General features: G+C 43.6%; 1 protein-coding gene across 1 annotated transcript; it reads right to left on the reverse strand.

The window, feature by feature from the left end:
• Positions 1 to 3,625: 3,625 nt before the first annotated feature.
• Positions 3,626 to 20,776, reverse strand: LOC140455016 (uncharacterized). The gene is made up of 7 exons (XM_072549690.1): positions 20,698 to 20,776; positions 18,060 to 18,380; positions 17,221 to 17,343; positions 15,736 to 15,754; positions 15,550 to 15,584; positions 9,181 to 9,215; positions 3,626 to 4,601 (listed from the first exon to the last, which is right to left on the reverse strand). Exons 1-7 carry the CDS (start codon positions 20,756 to 20,758, stop codon positions 4,470 to 4,472), a joined length of 726 nt encoding a protein of 241 aa, XP_072405791.1. The 5' UTR covers positions 20,759 to 20,776; the 3' UTR covers positions 3,626 to 4,469.
• Between the last annotated feature and the right edge of the window lie 6,438 nt (positions 20,777 to 27,214).

Raw genomic sequence — 27,214 nt, forward strand, 5'->3', positions numbered from 1 at the left:
CACCAATGAAAGTGCTTCCAGGCCCACTTGCAAGAACAATTCAATGACTTGTCACAAAATTCAAGGAGACTAGCTGCTTTCGCCAGTTTATTCAAAGTGATGGTAAACATTGGGTTGGAGTGGGGGATTGATCTGATCAAATTTATGAGGGATGCATTCAGTGAAAATTACCCTGTGTGTTTCCATCAGCAGTCATTCATGTATCTTATGTCCCCACAAACTGTATCAGTATCAAGGGATGTGGCCAGTTACTTTCAGGAACTGGTCCATCCTACAGATTTTATGGCAAATTTCCTTCTGTACTTGTATCAGCATATGAGCATACTTCGCTCCACTCGCTAGGTCACTTCCAAGTCCAAAGCAAAGTGAATTTTCCACTTTTTCCTGCAGGTGCGGATCCACCATACAGATGACTCTTGCATTTCATAATAACTAAATCTAATTTGCTCAAGGGGAGAATTCCTGATTGGAGGCCAGGGCAACTCATGAGCTTCATTCTCTGTTTGAAGACAACACACTTTTTCTTACAGAAGTGATTGATTCATGCTTGTTTTCATATAAATGCTAAGTCGATTCTAGTCCCATCTCAATTTTCATCTGTTCATTGAAATGATAGATCTAGGACAATTAGAATTTTATGAATTAAGTATTTCAATAGATACCAAAAGGGGGACCAGTTAAGAAACTAAACAGCCCTGATCTGACTGAATGGGTGTAACAGCATCTTGCCTTTTTAGATATTTTAAATCAACATCTTCAGAAATGTTATGACACACATTTGGAGCAGATAGGACTTGAACACAGACCTTCTAGCTCTGAGGGAGGGATATTACCACTGAATGGCAAGAACTCCTAGGGGGTTATCCTTTCAGGAGGGAAATCTGCTGTCCTCACCTGATCGGGTGCACATGTGACACTGGACCCAATGCAACATGGTCTGAGATAACCATTCGGTTCAAGGGTAATTAGAGATGGGCAACAAATATTGTCCTAGTTGGCAGTGTCCACATCCAATTAAACATTTTTCTTTTCAAAAAGCTCCTGTTCCTGTTTTTCCTTTTAGTAGCATGAACAATGGAGCACTTCCACATGTTTTTAGCCATAATGAATCCCCAGGATTTTGTAAAGGCAAATCTTAACAGGATTTATACACTTAATGGAAAGGTCGTAGGGAGTGTTCCTGAACAATGTGACCTTGGAATGCAGGTTCATAGTTCCTTGCAAGTAGAATTGTTGGTGGATAGGATAGTGAGGAAGGCATTTAGTATACTTTCCTTTATTGGTCAGAGTATTGAATAAAGAGCTGGAAGGTCATGTTACTGCTGTACAGGAAGTTGGTTAGGCTACTTTTTGGAATATTGCATGCAATTCTGGTCTTCTTCCTATCGGAAGGATGTTATGAAACTTGAAAGGGTTTGGAAAATATTAACAAGGATGTTGCCAGGGTTAGAGGATTTGTGCTATAGGGAGAGGCTGAACAAGCTGGGGCTGTTTTCCCTGGAGCGGCTGAGGGGCGACCTTATACAGGTTTATAAAATCATAAGGAGCATGGATAGGATAAATAGACAAGGTCTTTGCCCTGGGATGGGAGAGTCCAGAACTAGAGAGTATAGGTTTAGAGTGAGAGGGGAAAGATATAAAAGGGACTGAAGGGGCAAAGTTTTCACACAGAGGGTGATGCGTGCATGAACTGAGCTGCCAGAGGAAATGGTGGAGGCTAGTTCAATTACAGCGTATAAAAGGCATCTGGATGGGTAAATGAATAAGAAGGGTTTAAAGGGATATGAGCCAAGTGCTGGCAAATGGGACTAGTTTGGGTTGGAATATCTGTTCTGCATGGACAAGCTGAACCGAAAGGTCTGTTTCCGTCCTGTATATCTCTATGCCTCTTAATAACTCAGTCCTGCCCTAAGATGTGCGAGAAAACTCCTCAAAGTGTGTTAGCACCGCCGAGAACTGCGCCCCCTGCTGCCTCTGCATCTTTCTCCCAGCAGGTTTAAGATCGACTCCAAAGTGAGAAATGGAGCTAACGCAGGATAATTCTCAGTATGAGGCTCACAGTTTATTTCCCCTTGTATAGGAATGTCCCGTGTATTACTTGTGTCTAATAATGGCGAGTAAGGTCTGCACTGAACTGCATGCAATGATCGTCCTGCTTTTCCTGTGATTCCTGATCGATTCCCCTTGGAGAAATGTTTAGTACCTAAGTGGCATTCGATCCAGATCGAGCAAAAGAAAATGACGCCTGCGCTCCCAGGAACCATCCCTTACCCCACATCCTCAAACGACCACCCAGCCCCAGCCCCAGCCCGGGAACGAGCCGGAAGTTTCACAACATTGTATCGAGGCTGAGATGAGCATAGCACCTCTGACGGTACGCCTCTGACCATGCGCCTCGCTAGAACACTTGGACAATAGCAACAGCCTGTCAAGAAGGATCGGCAGTGGCGCGCGAGTCAGAGTTTCCGATGATCCGCGCTGACGTCAAAGGTTATGCAAACACCCGGCCTGGCCGCAACAACAGCGGGAAGGGTCTGCAAAGAAGCAAACCAGGGGAGCCAGTGCAGACCAAAGGGCGCGGAAATTTGTGCCGCATCATCCGCACCGCCACCCCCTCCCCCGCCAAAACATACACGTTCATTTCTCTGCACCCACACGCCATTCAATATGCGTGAGTTTCGATGCGGGTGACTGTTTCTGCAACTGCTCAGCATGATAACAGAAAATTCACTTAAAAGTGATGTTTGTGTACTTTACTCCCCAATTCGCACTAATTAATCACTGCCGCTAGCAAACGGATTTGAAACAGTATTCCACGGTAATCTTGCCGTTTCTTACGCCTAAAGGCTAATATTCCGTTCAGTGCAGATTTCAGCCAAATGACCTGGTTTTTTTTAAGGGGAAAGTAGAGAAGGATATGAAAAGAAAATGAACAGAAGCAGGTACAGTAGTAATGTCAGTGGCCTTGCAAATCAGTATAATGCTACAAGTATCTAGTATCTAATGCAATTTAAATTCCATTTAAAAATCTGCGATTGAGTGCTTAAAGTATACAAACCCATCCAGTTGCAAGGGAAATATGTCACCCTCATCTAATCCGCCCCAAATGCGAATCTAAACACACAATTCACTTTCAACTTGTCTCGGGAATCGCCCAAAAAAACAATTCGGTTCAAGCCCAGTGAGGGGCGTCGGTATCTTATTGGAGGTGCTAGGGGCAGAAGCACATGTGGGACCCCAGCAAGACTGAATCCCCTAATTCTGTCGAGGTAATATACGAGGAAGAACTTTGCAATTTAATATGCACAATATATTCCTGTGTCTTGCATCCCCATGCATTGAAAGACAAGGACTGCGTTCAGCAATGCTGGGCTCTGGGAGCTTAATAAGTTAATCACGAAATGTCAGCTTTCTGCTCCTTAAAGATTGTGTCAATAAATAAGCCAAACACCTCGATCAGAATACCGTGAGACGATTCGCACCAAAGCATAAACTGTTGGGACATAAAATTGCTAACTGCTTTCGTTTCACACCACAAGGTGTTTTGCTCAACTTTGCATTTGTAGGTGTTACAACAAAAAAAAGCTTCTGCAAAATTCAACAATCTTTATTACACAAACTCCCACTCGTTAACTCCCAATTGATTTGGCAGAACCCCTGAGATCGTTGGATATGACATGAGGTGAGGTGACCAGGACATTCCCCCCTGCCTAGTCATCCCAGCTGACTCCCGGCCTGACTTATGAAAGGAGGACTCCAGTTGATACTTGGTCAAGTGACCTTCCACGAGAGCTGAGGGGTGGGGTTGGATCTGTTAGCTGGGAACTCCGGACTGGCTCAATTTGAACTGGCTTAAAAGAGGTCGGATAGGACTGACTCTTACCCCCTTGCCTCTCCATCCGCAGTGCAGAAAGCGGGCGTAGGTGACCCGCTGAAAGCAGCAGCGGACTGAAGGATCAGTAGAGACTCAACCAGCCAAGATCCCAGGTAACTTTACCCGAATACGCCCGTGGATGGAATCGGTTCTGAAGGACGCTTGATACTGATTTCCGCTGAAGGCAATGATGGGTGATAGTGACGGGAGTGCAGATAAATATGAACTCGGGGTGATGTGTGGAGGAGGGGCTTAGGGGGCTGGGGAGCAGGGAGGCCATGCACCCGGCCAATTATTCATAATGTCCCAAAGAAAACAACGTATTCATTTCCATTTATAACCACTTCACTGTCCAACATCCTCATCCCTCAGTGCAAATCATGAATTCTAAAATGGCGACTAATAGGGTTTGGAGGGCTGTAATCTTGGCATGATTACCTATTCATTGTTGACGTGACAGGAATCAAGCGAAATATTAAAATAACACAGTGAAAAAGGAAATCGTCTCTAGCCTTCGGGTAAGACTGTGGCGTGGCTGAGGATCCTAAATAATGTATGTTTGAGAAGTAGTTGTACATTTCCTCTGTTGCTGAGGTTAGGTCTGTCTGCCATGGCTTGGTCCAACATGGACGTAGTCCGCATTCTCCATCCTATGGTGCTCTTTGGGTTTTCTTTTCTTCTTTCTCTTCTCCTCTTGACAGGAGCTCGAAGTTTTTCCCTCTCGGTGCTTTGAAAACAACGGTCACAGAGAATAGTGAGATCGGTTGTTCCCAAGCCACTCAGCTGAAGGACAACTACAGATGAGCGAGAAAACGCTAGCCATGATCGTGAAGCCCACATCCCAGGAATGAGATTGTGGCTGAACTCATAATTTTCAAACCACTTTCCTGCCTTTTTCACCATTCTCCCCAATTTACTTCGACAAGAGGGAGGAGTAGCCAGGAGTAGCCACTGTAGTTTCACTCAACAGATTTTTCTCTTAAAATGATACTAAACTTCACAGAGGGGCCGATCTGGAAGGATATGACGTAGAAGGATAGAGACTTCATCTCCAATGTCTAGGAGACAAAACTATGAATGAATGCCTCAGATCAGATATTTTTAAAATATCAAATTTGTGAAGGTCTAAATGAGGCTGGAGGATTCACCCAGCTTGAGCTGGAGGGAGCATTTTCAGGGAGCCCCCCCCCCCCCCCCGCCCCCATATTGAAAGTCAGTTCTAGGGATAAATTTTCCAGGATGGCAATGAAAACGAACATAAACACATTTTTAGGAGCAAAAAATGCTGTTGGACTGATTTCAGAAGTATTGAATGTCTATTTAAGACACAAGATAAAATATAGCCATGTGTGGGATTTTTGGTTGTATTAAAAAGTAAAAGGGGAAATTCAGCTTTATAATTTAAAGGATCAGTTAACTACAAAAAAAAAGTCAATGTTTCGTTTAGCTTGTTGAAATAAAAATTTGAAGACTTGAAATCCTGTGGTGCCATTTCCTTTAAGTTGCTGACTGGGATGTTGTTTTACTTGGCACTGTGACTCAGTGTTCAGCACTGCTGACTCATGGCACCAGGGATTCAGGCTCGATTTTGGCCTCAGGTGACTGTCTGTGTGGAGATTACACATTCTCCCCATGGGTTTCCTATGGATGGTCCGGTTTCCTCCCACTGTCCAAAGATATGCTCAATTGTCTAGAGTGTCCAGGGATGGGTAGATTAGGTGCATTAGTCATGGAGAATACAGGGTTATGGGGATTGGATAGGGTGGTAGGTCTGGGTGGGATGTTCTTTGGAAGGCTGGTATTGGCCGAATGGCCTCCTTTTGCACGGTAGGGATTCTAGCTGGAAAGAAAACTGTTAAGTCTTTGGAAAGGATGTATGAGGAAATGGCATCAGGATTTCAGACAGGTAGGATAGCCATTTTATTTCCTTAAAGTAGGACATTTGAAGGAACAAGCAGATGGAGTTTAACTCAGATAAATGCGAGGTGTTGCATTTTGGGAAAGTAAATCTTAGCAGGACTAATACACTGAATGGTAAGGTCCTAGGGAGTGTTGCTGAACAAAGAGACCTTGGAGTCCAGGTTCATAGCTCCTTGAAAGTGGAGTCATAGGGAGGTAGAATAGTGAAGAAGGCGTTTGGTATGCTTTCTTTTATTGGTCAGAGTATTGAGTACAGGAGTTGGGAAGTCATGTTGTGGCTGTACAGGACATTGGTTAGGCTACTGTTGGAATATTGATCTCTGGTGCAATTCTGGTCTCCTTCCTATCCGAAAGATGTTGTGAAACTTGAAAGGGTTCAGACAAGATTTACAAGGATGTTGTCAGGGTTGGAAGATGTGAGCTATAAGGAGAGGCTGAACAGGCTGAGGCTGTTTTCCCTGGAGTGTTGGAGGCTGAGGGATGACCTTATAAAGATTTACAAAATTATGAGGGGTATGGATAGGATAAATAGACAAAGTATTTTCCCTGGGGCTGGGGAGTCCAGAACTAGAAGGCATAGGTTTAGGGTGAGGGGGGAAAGATATAAAAGAGACCTAAGAGGCAACCTTTTCACACAGAGGGTGCTACGTGTATGGAATGAGTTGCCAGAGGAAGTGGTGGAGGATGGTACAATTGCAACATTTAAGAGGATTTGGATGGGTATGTGAATAGGAAGGGTTTGGAGGGATATGGGCCGGGTGCTGGCAGGTGGGACTAGATTGGGTTGGGATATCTGATCGGCATGGATGGGTTGGACCGAAGGCTCTGTTTCCATGCTGTACATCTCTATGACTCTATGATTCTATAATCAAACTATCCAACTCATTAAATATTTTGATAAAGTAAATTTAGAGAAATTGTTTCACGAGGCTTGAAAGATGTTAATCAAAGGAAACAGGGTTTTAGACACTGTGTCATATGATCGAAAGTGAATAATTAATAATCTTGTCCTAAAAATACTTTAGGGGTGAGTGACGACAATATGATAGCATTTTACATGACATTTGAAAGTAAGATATTTCAATATAAAACAAGGGTGCTAAATTTGATTAAAGAAAGTTATTAAGACATGAAGCACAAAAGATGTGCAGGCCACGTGAATTGGTCATGCTAAATTGCCCAGAGTGATAGATGCATTAGTCAGAGAGAAATGGGACTAAGTAGGTTACTCGTTGGAGGGTCAGTGTGGACTTGTTGGGCCAAAGGCCCTGTTTCCACACTGTAGGGAATCTAATTTAATCTAAAAAAAAAGGTGCTGAAGCAAATTGAGTAATTATATGCAAAGGCATAACTATACATAGCAAAGGATAGCGTTTAAAGAATTAGCACGAGTTACGGCAATTTTACATTTGTTCAAGATGGAAAAATGCAAAAAGGATGTGTCAAATATGATCAACAAAGGAACCTATGGATTGTATAAGATTAAAAACAAAAGCCTATAACGTTGTCAGAAATAACAATAAATCTGAGGATTGGAAGATTTTTAGAGGTGCAAGAAACTGACATGGAAAGGGAAAATAAAACATGAATGCAATCTAACAACTACAAAAAAAAGTGAAATAGTTTCTATAGATATTGGATCCTTACAGACAGTCAGGAGAATTTAAGATAGGAAATAGGGAAATGACAAAGAAGCTTTGTGATGATTACTTTGTGTCTGTTTTCACTGAAGAACATTAAAGACTTCTCCTCAAACTAGAGGTCCAAATGGCTAGGGAGAATGAAGGGCTAAAAGAAATTAGCATTAGTAAGAAGACTGTACTGGAGAAATTAATGGGCCTGGAAGCTGATGAATCTCCAAAACCTGATATTGTGCATCCCAGAGTGTCAGCAGTAGTAGTTTTAGAGATATCCAGTGCATTGATGATTATCTTCCAAAATTATATAGATTTGGCAAAACTTCCTGCAGTTTGGAAGATTCCTGAAGTATCAAGTGTGCGCGCTTTAGAAGGAGTCAGAGAGAAAGCAAGGAACTAAGGCCTGTTAACCTCATATCAATAGTAGAGAAAGAGCTTGAATCAATTATAAAGAATGTCATATATAGATATTTGGATAATAATGATCTGACGGGTATAGCATGAAATGCAAGTAGGAAAATCACGTTTGATGAAATTGTTCAAGCTGTTTGAAATATTATTTTTAAAAATGATAAAAAGGAGCCAATGAAGAAGATCTGCTTAGATTTTCACAAGCCTTTTGATAGTCGTTTGAATTTCAGAAGATTTTTGATTTGCCCTGCACAGCCTTAATAATGTGTTATCAGATAGATATCAGAGATTAGGAATACATAGGTAATTCACACGTTGGCAGAAGTGTATCACAACAATTGGGCCCTAGCTGTTCACAATATTTATCAATTATATTGAGTTGGGACCAAATGGAATATTTCCAAATTTGCAAATGGTACAACACTAAGTGTAACTGTGTGTTGTGAAGTAGATGTAAAGTATTTGCAGGCTTGGTGAAGAGGCGAGAACATGGCAAAGTTAGCACTTTGATAGGAGGAACCAATGTTCTTAAAAGAAGAAGAGCTTAGAAAGTATATGTGCACAAAGAGATCATAGGTGTACTTGGGATAATTCACTGAAGGCAAGCACATTGGCGCAGCAATCTATGAAGAAGGTTATTGGAATGTCTCCCTCATGGCAAAAAGGTTTGAGTACAGGAGTAGTGAAATCTTGCTTCAATTCTATGGGAGCTTGGTTAGACTTCGCCTGGAGTATTGTCTGCAGTTTTCGTCTCTTCATCTCAGAAAGGTATTGTTGCTGTAGAGGGAGTGCAACAAAGATTCACAAGGCTTGTTCCTGGGGTTGTGGGACTGTTGCGTGAGGACAGATTGAGCAAACTGGCCTGTATTCTCTAGAGTTTAAATAATGAGAAGTGAGTTCATGCTATCTGGATTGATAGCCAAGTCTGATAGATAGACGATATTCAAACAGATAGACAATACAGATGCAGGAAAGATATTTCCTATGGTTAGAGAATCTAGAATAAGAGGATATCATGAATAATGAAGAAGAGTGTAAATGAGGTCCAAAATGATGAGATTTGTTTCTGACTCAGAGAGCTGTGAACCTTTGGAATTCACTATGACCGGGGAGCTATGAAAGCTCAGTCATTGTGGATGTTTATTGTAGAGGTTCATAGGTTTCTCATTACCGGTTGTTTTGCAGGGTTAAGGATGTGGGTGGGTAAAAGGCATTGAAGTGTTTGATTGGCCATGATTATATGGAATGGCAGGGCAGATTCAGGCTGAAAGGCCAACTTCTGTTGTAATGCATTCATTAAATTTTAATGATAGAATGTTCCAATAGGATTCTACTTACAGCGTGCTTCCCTTTCTTATTTGATGGGGCAGACTCTATTGGAAAGAAATAACAATGGGTTAGCAAAAATACATATGAAATGCAGAAAGTCACAAATGTAACAGCCCATCCATATCTTTACCCAACCTAATCTGGTAACTTGTATGGCTAAATTCTTCAGCCTTCAAATAAAATTCATTAATTACTACATCTTTCATATTTGCAAAGTATGTACTTAGAACAATGTTCATTACTGGTCTTTTGAAAATGTGATGCTATTTACTGTCAAGTAGCACAATGTAATCATAACCTACTAACTGACATTGTCGCAAACAGAAATAGCAAACAGAATCTATATCAATTTGTATACATTATCATACATATGAACTCAAATGTGGGATTGCTTAAGACTGATCCTGAATGTTCTGCAAATTGACTTTTATTTTGGGGTGTGGATAACATTAGGACATAGTGTACCTGTGAGGCATCTAATTTTCTCTGCATAGTTTTCGGTTAATGAAATGTAAATTTACAATGACTAAAACTGGGGAAATGCAAAGATAACAGTATTTCTCCACTGCAACTAACACAATGATACTTTTTTTTCTAGCACCACCTCTCTGTACCTCCATTTTAAAAGAATAATTATTCTGCCGCTTTCAGATGTTGCTGTGCATTTTCAGTATTGTTAATTTTTTTTAGCAATGTGGAAACACAAAATAGCCATACTTCCCCTCAAGTCTGATATATCATGTCATCTGTTCCCAAATTCATTTACCTCCTTGGTTTGGTAGCACTTAACATCCTCCCTAACAAAAGAAAAAAAAAGTAGATGACCCAGCACCAATCCTTGTGGCACTCCACTGGTCACAGGCCTCCAGTCTGAAAAGCAACCCTCCACCACCTCCCTCTCCTTCTACCTTTGAGCCAAATGGCTAGTTCCCCCTATATTCCATGAGATCTAACCTTGCTAATCAGTCTCCCATGGGGAACCTTGCCAAACACCTTACTGAAGTCCATATAGATCACATCTACTCTTCTGCCCTCATCAACCCTCTTTGTTACTTCTTCAAAAAACTCAATCAAGTTTGTGAGACATGATTCCCCATGCACAAAGCCATGTTAACTATCCCTAATCAGTCCTTGCCTTTCCAAATGCATGTACATCCTGTCCCTCATGATCCCCTCCAACAACTTGCCCACCACTGAGGTCAGGCTCACCAGTCTATACTTCCCTGGTTTGTCTTTACCTTCTTAAACAGCGGCACCACGTTTGCCAACCTCCAGTCTTCCAGCACCTCACCTGTGACTATCGATGATACAGATATCTCAACAAGAGGCCCAGCAATCACTTCTCTAGCTTCCCACAGAGTTCTCAGGTACACCTGATTAGGTCCTGGGGATTTAGCCACCTTTAACCGTTTCAAGACATCCAGCACTTCCTCTTCTGTAATCTGAACATTTTGCAAGATGTCACCATCTATTTTCCTACAGTATATATCTTCCATATCCTTTTCCACAGTAAATACTGATGCAAAATATTAATTTATTATCTCCCCCATTTTCTGCAGCTCCACACAAAAGCCGCCTTGCTGATCTTTGAGGGGCCCTATTCTCTCCCTAGTTACCCTTTTGTCCTTAATATATTTGTAAAAACCTTTTGGATTCTCCTTAATTCTACTTTCCAAAGCTATCTCATGACCCCTTTTTGCCCTCCTGATTTCCCTCTTAAGTATAACCCTACTTCCTTTATACTCTTCTAAGGATTCACTCAATCTATCCTGTCTATACCTGACATATGCTTCCTTCTTTTTCTTAACCAAACCCTCAATTGCTTTAGTCATCCAGCATTCCCTATACCTACCAGCCTTCCCTTTCACCCTGACAGGAATATACTTTCTCTGGATTCTTGTTATCTCATTTCTGAAGGCTTACCATTTTCCAGCCGTCCATTTACCTGTGAACATCTGCCTCCAATCAGCTTTCGAAAGTTCTTGCCTAATACCGTCAAAATTGCCCTTTCTCCAATTTAGAACTTCAACTTTTAGATCTGGTCTATCCTTTTCCATCACTATTTTAAAACAAATAGAATTATGGTCTCAAAGCGCTCCCCCATTGACACCTCAGTCACATGCCCTGCCTTTTTTCCCAAGAGTAGGTCAAGGGAGTAGGTCAAGGTTTGCATCTTCTCTGGTAGGTGCATCCACATACTGAATCAGAAAACTGTCTTGTACACACTTAAGAAATTCCTATCCATCAAAACCTTTAACACTATGGCAGTCCCAGTCGATGTTTGGAAAGATAAAATCCCCTACTATGACTACTCTATTATTCTTACAGATAGCTGAGATCTCCTTACAAGTTTGTTTCTCAATTTCCCTCTGACTATTAGGGGGTCTATAATACAATCCCAATAAGGTGATCATCCCTTTCTTATTTCTCAATTCCACCCAAATAACTTCCCTGGATCTATTTCCAGGAATATACTCCCTCAGCATAGCTGTAATGCTATCCCTTATCAAAAATGCCACTCCCCCTCCTCTCTTGCCTCCCTTTCTATCCTTCCTGTAGCATTTGTATCCCAGAATATTAAGCTGCCAGTCCTCCCCATTCCTGAGCCATGTTTCTGTAATTGCTATGATATCCCAGTCCCATGTTCCTAACCATGCCCTGAGTTCATCTGCCTTCCCTGTTCGGCCCCTTGCATTGAAATAAATGCAGTTTAATTTATTAGTCCTACCTTGTCCCTGCCTGCCCTGACTGTTTGACTCACTTCTGTTCTCAACTGTACCAGTCTCAGATTGATCTCTTTCCTCACTATCTCCCTGGGTCCCACACTCCCTTCCCCCACCCCACCACCACCACCTTACTAGTTTAAATCCTCCCGAGGAACTCTAGCAAATCTCCCAGCCAGTATATTAGTCCCCTTCCAATTTAGGTGCAATCCGTCCTTCTTGTACAGGTCACTTCTACCCCAACAGAGATTCCAATGATCCAAAAATGTGAATCCTTTTCCTATACACCAGGTCCTCAGCCATGCATTCATCTGCTCTATCCTCCTATTCCTACCCTTACTAGCTCGTAGCACTGGGAGTAATCCAGATATTACTGCCCTTGAGGACCTCCTTTTTAAATTTCTGCCTAACTCTCTGTAATTTCCCTTCAGAGTCTCAACCTTTTCCCTTCCTATGTCGTTGGTTCCAATTTGGACAATGACCTCCTGCTGGCCCCTCACCCCTGTGAGAACATTCTGCACCCTCTCTGAAACATCCTTGATCCTGGCACCAGGGGAAAAAACACGCCATTCTGCTATTTCTCTGCTGGTCACAGAATCATCTGTCTCTACCTCGGACTACAGAATACCATAACACAATTGACCTCTTGAAAGCCGACATACCCCTCATTGCATTAGAGCCAGTCTCAGTACCAGAAACTTGGCTGATCGTGCTACATTCCCCTGAGAATCCATCACCCCCTACATTTTACAAAATAGCATACCTGTTTGAAATGGGTATATCCACAAAAGACTCCTGCCCTAGTTGCCTACCTCCCTTCCTGGAGTTAACCCATCTATGTGACTGTATCTGAGACTTCCCCCCCCCCCCCCGCCTTCCTTTAACTGCAATCCATCACATACTCTTGCTGTTGCAAATTCATCATCCCTTCGAACTGTCTCTCCAACCGATCCATTCGATCTGATAAGATTCGCTTCCAACAGCATTTATGGCAGATATAACCCACAGTAACCCTTAAACTCTCTTTAAACTCCCACATTTGGCAAGAAGGACATATCACTGCAAAGGCCATTTTTGCTCCTTCACAATCTACAGACCCAGAAAATAACACCGTCTTATTCCTCTGCAAAACACTGCACCAGGTTAAATTAATAGTTATGGCTTATATTTTAAGTTTAATCAAGAGACTTATCTCCAAAAACATATAATCAAGAAAGAACCCACTGTACTCTCTAATACAGCCTTTCTCTTGGACAGACTTAAAACAACAATTAACTTATCTGATTCTGTGTTGTGAACTTCGCCCAAACAGGTTCCTCCAAGATTAGTTGTGAAATTCACTGTTTGTTAAATTTCCCAGGCACACTCTGATGTCCAGCGATACATGAATTCAAAAACAGCAAAGGCAGTAACTGTGCAGGATCTCTCTCTCTCTCTCTCTCTCTCTCTCTCCTGCACTGTCCTCACCATGTGCTTCCTTTGTCTGTTCTTCTTCTTTTTAAAACTGCTGTTGTTTTGACATTTTTTTCCCCAAAGTTCCAAAACAATGCAACACCACATAAATCAGCAATTGCTGCTCCTGGAATTCGGAGAAATCACCTCCAGCACCTAAAATACCTCAAAAACGGAGCAGCCAGAAATTTTCCCCTTCCTCCATCTTCAGCAGATTCTGGATACAATTCCATTGTCAATAATGTGAGCAATCTGATAACTTGCATGGCTAAATTCTTCAGCCTTCAAATAAAATTCATTAATTGCTACATGTTTCATATTTGCAAAGTATGTATTTAGAACAATGTTCATTACTGGTCTTTTGAAAATGTGATGCTATTTACAGTCAAGAAGCACATTGTAAGGATTATTTTCTTAATCATAACATACTAACCAATGTTGTCGCAAACAGAAATAGCAAACAGAATCTATATCGATGTGCATACATTATCATGCATTTGAACTCAAATGTGGGATTGCTTAAGATTGATCCTGAATGTTCTGCAAATTGACTTCTATTTGTGGGGGGGGGGGGGGGGGGGGGGTTGCGGAATTAGGACATAGTGTACCTGTGGGGATTCTAATTTTTTCTGCATAGATTTTAGTTAATGAAATGTAAATTTACAATGACTAAAAATGGGGAAATGCAAAGATAACAGTATTTCTCCACTGCATCTAACACCACCGATATTTTGTTTTCGAGCATAACCCCTCTGTGGCTTCATTTTAGAAGAATAATTATTCTGCCACTTTCAGATGCTGCTGTGCATTTTCAGCATTGCTAATTTTTTTTTCAATGTGGGAACACAAAATGGCCGTACTGCCCCTCACGCCTGACATGTCATATCATCTGTTCCCAAATTCATTTACCTCCTTGCTTTGGTAGCATTTAACAAACTCCCTACCAAAAAAGAACAATCCTAGTTTGAGTTTATATATTCAGTCCCTTTCTGAGATATTACAATTGAGTCTGCTCTGACAGCACTTTCGTACTGTACATTCCAGGTCATACAATTAGCTACAGTTCAACAAAAATCTCTTCATCGCATGCTCGGTCATTTGTCTGAGATTTGTGTCTACTGGCTGCCGGCAGATGTGAGAAGTGTAACATCCTCTTGTTCATACAAGGACTGGAGAGTTTGAGCTAAAGGGAGAGGCTGAATACACTGGGTGACATTTCCCTGGAGTATGGAATGCTGAAGGATGATCTCATAGAGGTTTATAAAGTCATGAGGGGGCACGGATATGGTAAGTAGTCAATCTCTTTTTTCCCAGTGTAAGGGAGTCCAAAACCAGAGGGCATAGGTTTAAAGTGAGAGGAGGAAGATTTAAAAGGGACATGCAGGGCAATGTTTTCACACAGAGGGTGGTGAGTGTATGGAATAAGCTGCAGAGGAGGTGGTGGAAGCTCATACAACATTTAAAAGGCATCTGATGGGCACATGAATAGACAGGGTTTAGAGGGATATGGCCAAATGCTGGCAATGGAACTAGATTAATTTAGGATATCTGGTCAGCATGGATGAGTTGGGTTGAAGGGTTTGTTTCTGCCTGTATAACCCAGTGGTTCGATGACCTTCCTACCGGTGAGGTCCCTATCCTTTCTTTATTGAATCAATTGACTGAAATAGTGCAACTGGCCTGAATTTTAAAACATATATCTAGAGAAGATCAGTCAGCATTCAGATTCTGAATGGAATTCCTTTGTAAACAATGTGAGCAAATATCGGATGTGTATTAGGGTTGATGCAGTGGGGGTGTTGGGAAGAGGGGAAGGAATGTAAATATATTGATATCGATAGGGTTAAAAGGGCAACTAAGGAGAAACTTGATACATCTCACAAGAGGAAGAGTGCGATATTTACAAAAATGACGGAAGTGGATTAATAAGATTGTTGGTGCCTAAGTAAAACTTGGAAGTTATTGTAACAGATGTAACAGCTAAACAAAGAAAAATTCAAATCCTATAATGCTGAGAGCGTGTTCATGAGAAAGGTTCATATCTGAGTGAATTTAGCCTTGACAAAGTCAAGGTCAGGTCGCTTACGTATCTAAGAAGGTAAACTGCTTTGAAATAGTGAGCGAGAGTGGGCCAAAGGAAGGTTTCATTCAAGTCAATTTGTGATCTGACAAGTTTCCCTTCTGCAAGTTAGAAATCAGTTACCTGTTGACGTTTCGGTGATGTATGCAACAAACTGCCTGTGGGAGATGAAAACACATGATTAACAAAATGTATTCGTCAATGGAATACGTTTACATCTCATTGCAAGTCAGAATCAGGGCCATAGAGACCGAGAGGGATGATTCACTTACAGATCAGAGAGAAAACTAAACTAGTATATGAACTCACCTCTGAAGGGCAATGCAGGCTGCAAAGAAAACAAAGAGAGTCACAAACAGGTTCAATGTGAATATAGGATGAGTATTTGAATGGCAGTTTCAATGCTCGGCGTGTAGACCTATAACTCCCAGTTGGAAATGTAACTCCCAATAGACATGAACGCGTGATAGCGGTAAGATTGTCACTGCACTCATACATAGCTCGCCCCAATTCCATGTTTCCTCCCAATTCACAACAATAAGCATTAAACGTCATGACAGTGATACAAATTTATTTCACTTTTGCAGCTACTGCGTAAAATTGTCACTATCAGACCATATCTCTCACACACGATTGGCGTTGATTGTACTTTATACGCAGTACGCATAGGTCTCTGGTGGCACAATGGTAGTATCCCTAATTCTGAGCTAGAAGACAGGAGTTCGAGTCCCACTTGCTCCATTGGTGCGTTTGAGTAGCGTGGTATGCTAGTAAATAGTCTACACCCACACTGATGGCTAAATATGGCCCACTTTTAAGAGTCCTCGTTGCACCGTGATAATGTCCCTGCCAGGTTCAAGACCCACGTGCGCTTTCCAAAACTTGCTATGCCCGTGCGATCATTTAGTATTAGAAGATTGCTCATTGCACAATCCGAGGAGCTCAAAGTTGAGGAAATTGTAGTGAAGGGTCTAAAGGCTGGGATATATGAACAGCCGAAGAGCAACTTTTGCAACAAGAGAAATTGAATCCACCAGTGTATTGATCTTGGAAATTACGGACTGGATTTCTACGTGGTTCTGGGACGGTCTGGTTTCAGCATTACCGGTTTCAAACACAAAAGGTGAAAATGTGGCACGCCGGCTCAAACCACAAGATTTCACAGCAATAATCGATTAAATGGTTTCAGCAAAAAATATGATGGCATCTTCCTGCCTGGAAAGTAACTTGAAGAGCGCATGAAAAAGCAGTTAAATCAATTTTTGATTTGCAGATGACGGTGCTGGATTGGGGTGAACAAAGTTAAAAATTACACAACATCAGGTTATAGTCTAGCAGGTTTATTTGGAAGCACTAGCTTTCGGACCGCTGCTCCTTCAACAGGTGGTTGTGACCTAGCGAAAGGCAGTGCTTCCAAATAAACCTGTTCGTGATTTTAAACTTCAATCAATTTGTAGCAGTAAAAAAAATGTTCTGAACAGATTGACCAGAAATTATCTATGCTTCTGATTATAAAGATTTTTTTAAACTCCCCTCGGCATGTGTGTGTGTTACTGGCAAAGCAACGTTTATTGTCCATACCTAGTTGACTTTGGAGACGGGATAATGGTCTATCTACGTGAACCGCTCCTGTTAGATGTGATCACGTGCATTTGCGGTGATCTCGGGGGGGGGGGGGCGTACGGAAAATTTACTCTGGAAACAGCGAGGACCCTGCAGGCGCGTATTTAAAGTTTTTGTCGGACCGGGGGTCCTGCGTAGTCCAAACAATAATAAATGGAGTAAATGAAATACCTTTACTTCGTTGCCTGAATTTCACAGACACTGCAATTAGTGCAATGCAAAGCACCGACAGCACTGCTGCAGCCGTCCCGATATGTATGATATTGGGGGGGCATTGTTTTTCTTGTGAAGCACCTGCAATGGCAATGGGAACGAAAGTTAGACAAGCGTCCTCAGCAAATGGCTGCCAATTCTGTCCGAGAACTTGCCGTTTCACGCTCAGCAATGGGGGATCTCAGCATTGGACTTTCTCAGCGCCTTGACGCCGATTTCCTGTAACAGTCGCGGACGCACACTCAACGACAACCAGCCCTTTTCTCACAGGCTGCGTGCTCACAATCACAAAGTCACATCCACGAACTCACAGAGGCACACCAGACGCACAGATGCATGGTTGAAAACCGCACAACACCGGGTTATAGTCCAAAGGGTTTATTTGGTAGCACTAGCTTTTGCATCGATGCTCCTTCATCAGGTAGTTGACAACCACCTGGTGAAGGAGCAGCGCTCCGAAAGCTAACGCTTCCAAATAAACCTGATGGACTATAACCTGGTGCTGTGTGATTCACCCCAGTCCAACACCGTCTCCTCCAAATCACATATACAGAGACGTTGACACAGAGACGTACGACATCATGCATACACGCTCAAATACATACGATCCCAGAGTTAGACAGATTCAGTTCTCCTGGGGATGCTGCCATACGAGGACACTGAAGTGTGTGCGCGTCTGTTTGGGGACGAATATGTGTGGTGACACACACAGACACACGCACAGATGCATCCAGACATAGACGCACACAAATAGACAGTAACACACTCCAGCGCTCAAAGTTGCACAAAACTCTTACGCCTCACGATAAGACTTGCTCCTGCTCCCTTAAACTGTCTGCCGAGTTGCTCTATGATGCAATAATACGTCCCAGAATCGCAAACTGAGAGGTTGCTGATCCGCACAGAAGTAAACAGCTCATTGTTAGATTGTTGGCTGTTTTCATTTACTCTCTCGTGGTACTTTGCGATGGCTTGGTGTATTTTCAGATCATCTTTCCACCATTTGTAAGATTTGGCTCCAGGGCGATCAAAGGTACAATTCAGTGTCGCGGTCTGACCTTCCACAAACTCGGCTGAAAGAGGCGACTGCCGTACCTCTTCTTTACTTGAGTGAACTGCTATTAGGAATAAAACTTTGCTTCAGCCATTTCGTTTTTGTGCTTGGGTCACCCACTCCTCAACGTCCCCCCCCACCCCACCCCAACCTCCGCCACCAACCCCAACCCCCCCCCCCCCCTCCCCCTCCCCCTACCCCCACACCCATCCCTCATGTATTAGCTAATAGTTGCATTTGGGGTTACTGAACGCGTCTCTTCCAATCCTTATCCTCGCCTTAACTTCGTCTCCCGATTCAAAAGGGGAGCACTGCACTAGCACCTCCCCTTCTCCCACTCACCCACCCCCACCCCCGTCCCCTGCCCACACCCCAGCCCTTTGCACAGTGCAGGAACACAACCAGAAGTTGTTGGAAGAGCAGGGCAGGTCTGGCAGCATCTGTGGAGAGAAACCGGAGTTATAGTTTCGGGTCCCTTGACCCTGCCTCAGAACTACGCCACCATCCGCATTCAGAAGATCGCCAGCCGCCCCTTCCAGCGAGATGTCACCACCTTGCACATATCCCCCTCCCCTCCTTTTGCCCGCCTTCCGCAGGGACACCCAGATCCACTCTTCCATCACTCCCAAGACCTCCTCCACCCACCCCACAGCCCCACTGCATCTTCCCCGACAACCGCCGAACCTGCCCATTTATAGTACCCCCCCCCCCCCCCCACGCCGCCTCCTCAGCATCCAAAGGCCCAAACATACCTTCCAGGTGAAGTAGTGCTTTACCTGCACTTCACTCAATCTAGTTGACTGCATCCGTTGCTCACAATGTGGTCTCCTCTTCCCTGGGGCAACGAAGCGAAGACTGGGTGACCGCAGCGCAAAGCCTAAGTTCTTCCCACAAAAAAAAACAATCCCCTAAACTTCCAGTCGCCTGCCACTTTAACACATCGCTCTGTTCCCTGGCCAACGTCTCTGCCTCAGGCTTCCTGCAGCGCAGGCTGGAAGAACAGCACCTCATTTTCCATTTGGAAATCCTGCAGCCATTCGGACTCAATATCGAGTTCAACAGCTTTAAGATCTGAACTTCCCCCCCCCCCCCCATGTCTTAGCCCCCTACCCCACACACCGGGCTTGTGATCACACAGCACCCCTCAAACTTATAAGTGTATGTGTGCATGTGGCTGTGCGTGTGTGTGTGTGTGAGAGAGAGAGAGAGAGATAGAGAGAGGGGGGTGTTATGAGTGTCTGTGGGAGAGTGTGTATATGTGTGTGAGTGTAAACGGGTGTAGCTCTGTGAGAGGGTGCGTGTGGGTGTGTTAAGTGTGAGCGTATGAGAGGTCTGCGTGAGTGTGTGTGCGCGTGTGTGCGTCTGTCTGTGTGTGTCCGCCTGTGTGTGCGTCTGTCTGTGTGTGTCCGCCTGTGTGTCCGTCGGTCTGTGTGTGCGTGTGTCCGTCTGCGTGTGAGTCCGTCTGTGCGTGTGTCTCCGCCTGTGTGTGTGTCTGTCTGTGTGTGTCCGCCTGTGTGTCCGTCGGTCTGTGTGTGCGTGTGTCCGTCTGCGTGTGAGTCCGTCTGTGCGTGTGTGTCCGCCTGTGTGTGTGTCTGTCTGTGTGTGTCCGTCGGTCTGTGTGTGCGTGTGTCCGTCTGCGTGTGAGTCCGTCTGTGTGTGTGTGTCCGCCTGTGTGACTCTGTCTGTGTGTGCGTGTGTGTCCGCCTATGTGTGTGTCCGTCTGTGTGTGCCCATCTGTGTGTGTCCGTCTGTGTGTATGTCCATCTGTGTGTGTGTGTGTGTGTGTCCGTCTGTGTGTATGTCCATCTGTGTGTGTGTCCGTCTGTGTGTGCCCATCTGTGTGTGTCCGTCTGTGTGTATGTCCATCTGTGTGTGTGTCCGTCTGTGTGTATGTCCATCTGTGTGTGTGTGTGTGTGCAGTACAATGACCTCAACCGGTACCTTGGATTCATTTCACATTACGTGAACCCATTGCACTATACACATGCCGTTAGACACTACCTGTGCCGTTGGCCACTAACTGTCTCCAGTAACAGTATTCACCTTCCTAACCAGATCGTTAGCAACTCCTTTGTGTGTCCGAATGTTCTTCCCTTTTAAAAAATAAGCAGTCCTGAGGAAACGTCGACTGTGATGTTTCTTCACAGATGCTGCCTGACCTGCTGAGTTGTACCCGCAACTTTTGTTTTGGTGCCATTGGAATCTCGGTTTCAAGAGTTCCCGAGATGATCGGAGATCCTGAACACGGATGGGTGCGTTTGGAACTCCGTAAATCATCCAATAACACCCCCATCCCCGTCATTTCCCACCAACACCATTCCCCTCCTCCCACTAACTCCCCAATCCTCCTCAGAAATGCACGGGGGACATTGAAATCTTACCTGTGGTCAAGAAGAAAGACATTAGGACCAATGCAGGGACAGATCGCAAATTCATGGTCATTTCCCCCACAGCGGCGAGCAGCTCTGTTGACGGTGTAGGCTGACCTCTCGATTCAAGGTTTGCTTTACCGGTCTGAGCTCGCAAAATCGCCGTATTAGGCAGCTTGGGCTCGCGCCAAGTTTAGGAGGGCAGGAAGTGAGGCGGAAATTAAATTACCCAGTTCACACAGGGTCATGGTTGCAAGATTGAAAACTTTACTGCTAGCGGGTCTTATGCTTTTTTTAATTATGTTGCTAACTCGCTTTCTTCCCGGGAGAACTTCCCGGGAGATGGTCTAACCATGTCAAAGTTGAACGGGGTAACCTTTTGAGCACATGGTGCTCAAAGCGACTGCTTTGTACAATCTGCCGGGTCTATATTATGGTGTTATGCTTCAGCGCACGGGAACGCAAGCCCGAGGAGCAGGGGGAGGCCGTTCGGCCCCTCGAGTCTGCTCCATCATTCAATCAGATCACGCTTGCTGTTGTTGTGATCTCAATTTGACCTTCCTGCCTACGCCTCCACAACTCTAGACGTCCGTGCCTGCCCCCCAAAAAAGGTTGCCTGAGTCAGCTTAGAATGCATTTTGAAGAACCAGCCTCCTCTGCCTCCCGCCTAAGAATGTTCCGTCATCGCCACTCCCCTCCCCAGTGAGAGGTAAAAAGTCTTATCTCTACATCGCCGCCTCTGTTACCTTCTCGTCCACTATACCTGCGTCTCTGAGTGAGGATTTGTGTTGACCCAACTCACTTTCCCGCCTCGCAGCGTCTGCCATCATTTAGCAAAGACTTCCTCTGCGTCGCTAATATTGATTGTGGATTGCTGCTATTGGAGCTATTGGGCTCTCCTCATGATAACCAAAAAGCACTACATCTCCTGAACCTACTTTATATACCGTGATTGTTACATGGTTAAAAATACGGAATAAATTCGTCAAACATAATCCCCCTCCCATCAAACCATTTGCTAAATTGCCAGTTCTCACCTCTTCAATCGTGGGTTTCAGCAGTGCTCCTGATGGCCGATGCCAGGTTCCGGGTCTGCACTTCCCCTGTTTTCTGTCTCGGTCCTATATTGAGGACAAAGTTAAAAATCACACAACACCAAGTCATAGGCCAACAGGTTTAGTTAGAATCACTAGCTTTCGGCGTGTCGTGGAGCAGAAATATAAGACAAAGAATTTATTGCAAAAGATTACATGGTCATGCAACTGAAATGATATATTGAACAAACTGAGATTGTTGTTAAGTCTTTCATCTTTTAGAATGGGTTTCACGTTTCGCTTCACTTCAATGTTTAATTTCAGTTGCATGACACTGTAATCCTTTGCTATAAATTCTGTGTCTTATGGTCCTGCTCCACAACTACCTGATGAAGGAGCAGCGCTCCGAATGTTAGTGTTTCCAAATAAACCCATTGGGCTATAACCCGGTGTTGTGTGATTTTTCACTTTGTCCACCCCAGTCCAACACCTCATGGCAATCTTGAGCCGGAGGGAGAGGTTTAATAACCCGCGGCTCTGGAGTGTCGGAGGCGAAAGGATAGCCTTCTAGAGGTTAATAAAATCATGAAGGGCATAAATAGGGTGAATAGCTAAGATCTTTTCCCAGGGTAGGGAAAATTTAAGGGCGTGGGATTAAGATGAGAGGGGAATGATTTAAAAGGGGCCTCAGGGGCATTTTTTTCACGCAGTGGGTGGCGCGTGTACGGAAAATGTTGCCAGAGGAAGTGGTGGATGCTCGTACAGTTACAACGTTTAAAATGTTGGGTATATGAATAGGATGGGTTCAGAGGGATGTGCTGACAAATGGGTTTAGATTAATTAAGGATATCTGTTCAGCATGGTCGAGTTGGACCGAAGAGTCCATGACTCAGCGCACCTCAGTTACCATCCAACCAACACGGAATCTACAGTCCATTGTGTCTCAGATGAACTATAACTGGAAATGGACACACAGACTGCAGACGTTGTTGAGACTCAGGTTGCGTGATATTTTCGTGGTGTTGCTAACCAGCTGCTCAAGAAAGGTCACGGAGCTGATCAGGTACGCGGCAATTGTTTGCAACAGCAACATTTCGGCTCGCCTCAAGAGTAGTCCATTGGTCTGGAGGGTGACTGTGAGGCCCACTCATAGTCGCGGGTGAGAGAAATGCAAATTCTTCCTTCTATTATTAACGCTGAAAATACCACCTCGTGTAGTCAACTGCAGCACTACAGGCGATGCTAATTAGTTTCTGGGGGAGGGGGGGGGGTAAACATCCTGTTTGTCAGTTTGACACTAGTCACCCCATTAGAGGTACTAGCAGTCTGCCAAAAGCGAAGCAAACATTCGGAAAATTTTGGTCAAACCAGCAGGCTCTCGAGCTCAACTCCAGTGCCACTTTAAACGGAACGATTAAAGAATGTTAAGACACTGTGATTTGGAGATGCCGGTGTTGGACTGGGGGGTGTACAAAGTTAAAAATCACACAGCACCAGGTTATAGTCCAACAGGTTTATTTGGAAGCACTAGCTTTCGGAGTGCTGCTTCTTCATCAGCATGTGGTGATTGTGGAGAATAAGATTGTAAGGCACAGAATTTATAGCAAAAGTTTACAGTGTGATGCAACTGAAATTATACACTGAAAAAGACCTGAATCTTATTCTCCACAATCACCCGGTGAAGGAGCAGCGCTCCGAAATCTTGTGCTTCCAAATAAGCCTGCTGGACTATAACCTGACGTTGTGTGATTTTCAAGCAATATAGTTAGAGTGGAAAGGAACTATGGGAGAGAAGGATGGTGGCAGGAGGTGAAGGGTTCGGGAAGGAGGGGCGAGGCGAAAGGGGCGGGAGAGGAAAGGCCATGATAAGGAGAAAAGAGGGTAAAAGAGACAGAGACAGAGAAAACAGTGCCATAAGCAGGCAAGATGCCGTGAAGCGCTTCAGTTAATACACTACCTGCAGCCTGATGTAAGAACTATTCCGGTATTTTGTGGTTTTTTTTTTGTAGATGTGCTCAGGGAAGTTTGAAAATTATTAATTTTACAATGTACCTACTTTCGCTAAAGAAGAAAAGAGGTGCTTCCAAGAAAATACATTTTCTTAAAATGATCTACAGGGTTGTCACCAGGGAAAGGACAGCGGATCAATTTTTCATACTGGAAGCTAACAATCCCTATAAAACAGACAAGAAAATGGTATTAACTTGCACCAAATATTTTAATTCAAATAAATATGCAAGGCTACGGAGAAAGAACAGAAGATGGTTGAAAGTGTACAATTAGATTATTCGTAAAGAGGCGGGGTTATAACATCATGCAGCGCAGAAAAGGCCCTTCGGCCCATTGAGCCTGTTCTGGCCTATGGGAACGAATCCCAATTCCCAGCACGTGGCCCAGGCACCAAATGCTATGAGATTTCAAGTATTCATCTAAATATTTTTTAAAGGTTGTGATTTCTCGCCTACCCTCCCAGGCGATTTATTCCGGATTCTAGCCACTCAACAAAAAAGAATTCTGTATTGTTCTCTCAACCTCCTGCACTTTATCTTAAAATTATGCCCGCTTGCTATTGACCTTTTACCTAACAACTTCGCTTTCGGTTACTGAGGCGAAGCTGCTTCCTGTGTGTCCGATTTCCTTTTAAAACAGTACATTGGTCACAACTTTCTGTTGGTAACACATTCGCAATTCCTAATTCCGAAATTAGCACTGAGGCGACATAAACTCAACACAGACCTCTGGATTGCATAGCCGTATTAGAATTGGGAACAGAAGTCGGCTCATCGGCCCCTTCAAAACCTGCTCGCCCTTCATAGTTCACTTGGTTGTAATGTCAACTGTAGTTTCCTTTTGCCCACCACCTTCCTACATCCCCACCATCCACCCACCCCACCCCCCACCCCCACCCCCACCCCTTGCACCTCATCCCCACTCCACACCCCTGGCTTTCCTTGTGTTTAAGAAACCTTGAATTTTATCTTGACAAACTCCTATAACAAACTAAGGTAGGACTGTGCCGGGGGTGGTGATGATGGAGGCAGATACGATGGGGGATTTTAAGGGACTTCTCGAGAAACACATGAATATGTAAGGAATGGAGGGGTGTGGACCATGGGATTAGTTTAATTTGGTGTCATGTTTGGCACAACTTCGTGGGCCGAAGAGCCCGTTCCCGAGCTGCACAGTTCTATGTTCTAACAAAGTTTGCACTCCCTTCTGAGGAATTCCACAGATTAACATCCCCTTCCCCTCCCCCCCCCCCACCCCCACACCCACCCCCACCGAAATAAAATTGATTCTCCTCATCTCTAACGAGGGAAATGTCTTGATTTTAAACGGCATCCCTGAGTTCTGGTCCCCACCTGCCTCACCATCTCCCCACCCTCACCAAATCTGCCTCAGGAAGAAACATCCAAGCTCTATCCACCTATCAGCTCCAGTTAGGTTCAAAAGAGTAATTCTTCCCCCCAGTCCCCCGCACTCTCAAGGGTGTATTAATTGGGCAATAAACGACGGTGTGCCAAAAGATACTCAAACCTAATAAACAAACAAAATAAAATAAGTGTAAGACGCATACTTCAAAGAAAACCCAAAGCAAGTGCCAGAATGCTTCCGTTTCCATCCATCTCCGTACAGCATAGAGGTTAGAGAAACGTTGCTCTTTTGACTGTTAGCTGGCAGGAAAATTGCAATGTTCTCAACTGGCCGGCCCGCTGCTCCCCGAACTCCCTGCGCATAGGGAAGCACTCAGCCAATTAACTCAGTGGTCTGTCGAGCTGTACCAATAAGAGCGGGTATTTATATTGGGGGACATTTTAACAAGGTTTGTCCCGTTTCAGAACCTGCAAATTTTTTAGAAAGTGGTGTGCTTATAGTTTGAAGTACGGAACGGGTATATTTTCCCTTCGGAAGTGAAACCTCCATCTTTATATCGCTATTTAAAAGGATGTGATACCTTCAACAAAAGGCGATGTTCAGCAGGACTTATAGCACCAGCTCAGCTCAGCAAAACAAGGCCACATCCTGTTGCTGTTATTTCCTATATATGAAATTGACCTTAACTTATGAAAAGATTTTCTTTAGGTCTGTGAATTACTTTTGCCTTGATGAAACCTCTTGTCTTGACCGGCTGCATTACGTTCCTTAAGGTGTTGCAATATTTTGTAACTAATAAACAATCTCGTTCCACTCACAGATGGAGGTAGAGTTTGACTCGATGATTAAGTTCAAAAGTACTTCGAATCACGGAATTTTAAAGATAATTGCTACCTTATTGGTTTTGGTTTGTTGTGATTCGTGGGTTGTTACTGTTGACCTATATTGACATCCGATCTGGTTTTAAATCCTTATCTTTGTTTTCAAGGTCCACAGACTGACTGCTCGCTATTTTTGCGTTGCCTTTCAGCCCTGCGTATCAATTGGTAATCTTTGATGAGACGCGTTTAACTATTGACCAATCATGCCTTCATCTGTCTCAGCCATAATCTCCTTTGAACTCCCTCCCCTCAACCTCTCTCCTCTGAAAGGATACTTAACAAATATAGGAAAGAATTTACCAAAGTTCCTGAGGAGATTCTGGGTTAAATTGCATTTGATAATTTTTCAGATTCATTCTGTTCGTGGTGTGTAAATTTTATGTGAGTGTGCAGGATATATCAATGCTGCTGGATATATGAGATCTGACTTGGATTTTAAACACAACTTGGGTCTGGTTTTTGACATGTGGGAGATTAATCTTTATCTTCACACAGAGGGTGGTACGGGTATGGAATGAACTGCCAGAGGAAGTGGTGGAGGCTGGTGCATTTGCAATATTTAAGAGGCATTTGGATGAGTATATAAATAGGAACGGTTTGGAGAGATATGGGACGGGTGTTGGCAGGTGGGACTAGATTGGGTTGGGATATCTGGTCAGCATGGACGGGTTGGACCGAAGGGTTTGTTTCCATGCTGTACACCTCTATGACTCTATCAAGAGAAATGATTACATCCCTGCAAATCTGACTTTACAATAAATGTAAGATTATATGAAAATTGAAATACATGTTTCCTGCTTTTTTTTCAGAATAAGGAAGTGGATTCTGTATGTATGAAAATTTCAATTCTTTTTCATAAAATATATAGGTTATGTGTGAGGGGAGTTGATTCTCATTTATGAAAAAAGGTTTGACTTTTCTGGCCATAGGCTGATTTCACATATATTTTTAATCTGTACAGTACTGATGTTTGGATTATTTATATATATAGGGAGAGAGAGAGAGAGACAGAGAGAGAAATCAAACTAATACAGGTATATACACAGAAAAGTTACTCTTTTTGCATGAGGATATCACTAGCAATGCCAACATTTATTATCCATCTTAGATTGATCTTCAACTCATGGTAGTTAGCTGCTTTTTCGAATGTCTGCAATCCTGGTGTAAGCACGCCCAGAGTGTTGGCAGGGAGTGAGTTCCACCATTTTGGCCTAGTGACAATAAAAGAATGGCAATACA

This window comes from Chiloscyllium punctatum, chromosome 30 (assembly GCF_047496795.1).
Source record: "Chiloscyllium punctatum isolate Juve2018m chromosome 30, sChiPun1.3, whole genome shotgun sequence".
NCBI classification, from domain to species: domain Eukaryota; kingdom Metazoa; phylum Chordata; class Chondrichthyes; order Orectolobiformes; family Hemiscylliidae; genus Chiloscyllium; species Chiloscyllium punctatum.

What these genes read in the sequence shown, in the direction of transcription:
- LOC140455016 (XM_072549690.1), bottom strand. Translation starts at nt 20,758, where the DNA reads ATGACCATGAATTTGCGATCTGTCCCTGCATTGGTCCTAATGTCTTTC. An exon ending in GTCTTTCTTCTTGACCACAG is followed by an intron (nt 18,381 to 20,697) that starts GTAAGATTTCAA and finishes TATTCCTAATAG; the next exon opens with CAGTTCACTCAAGTAAAGAA. An exon ending in CATCACCGAAACGTCAACAG is followed by an intron (nt 9,216 to 15,549) that starts GTAACTGATTTC and finishes TCTTTCCAATAG; the next exon opens with AGTCTGCCCCATCAAATAAG.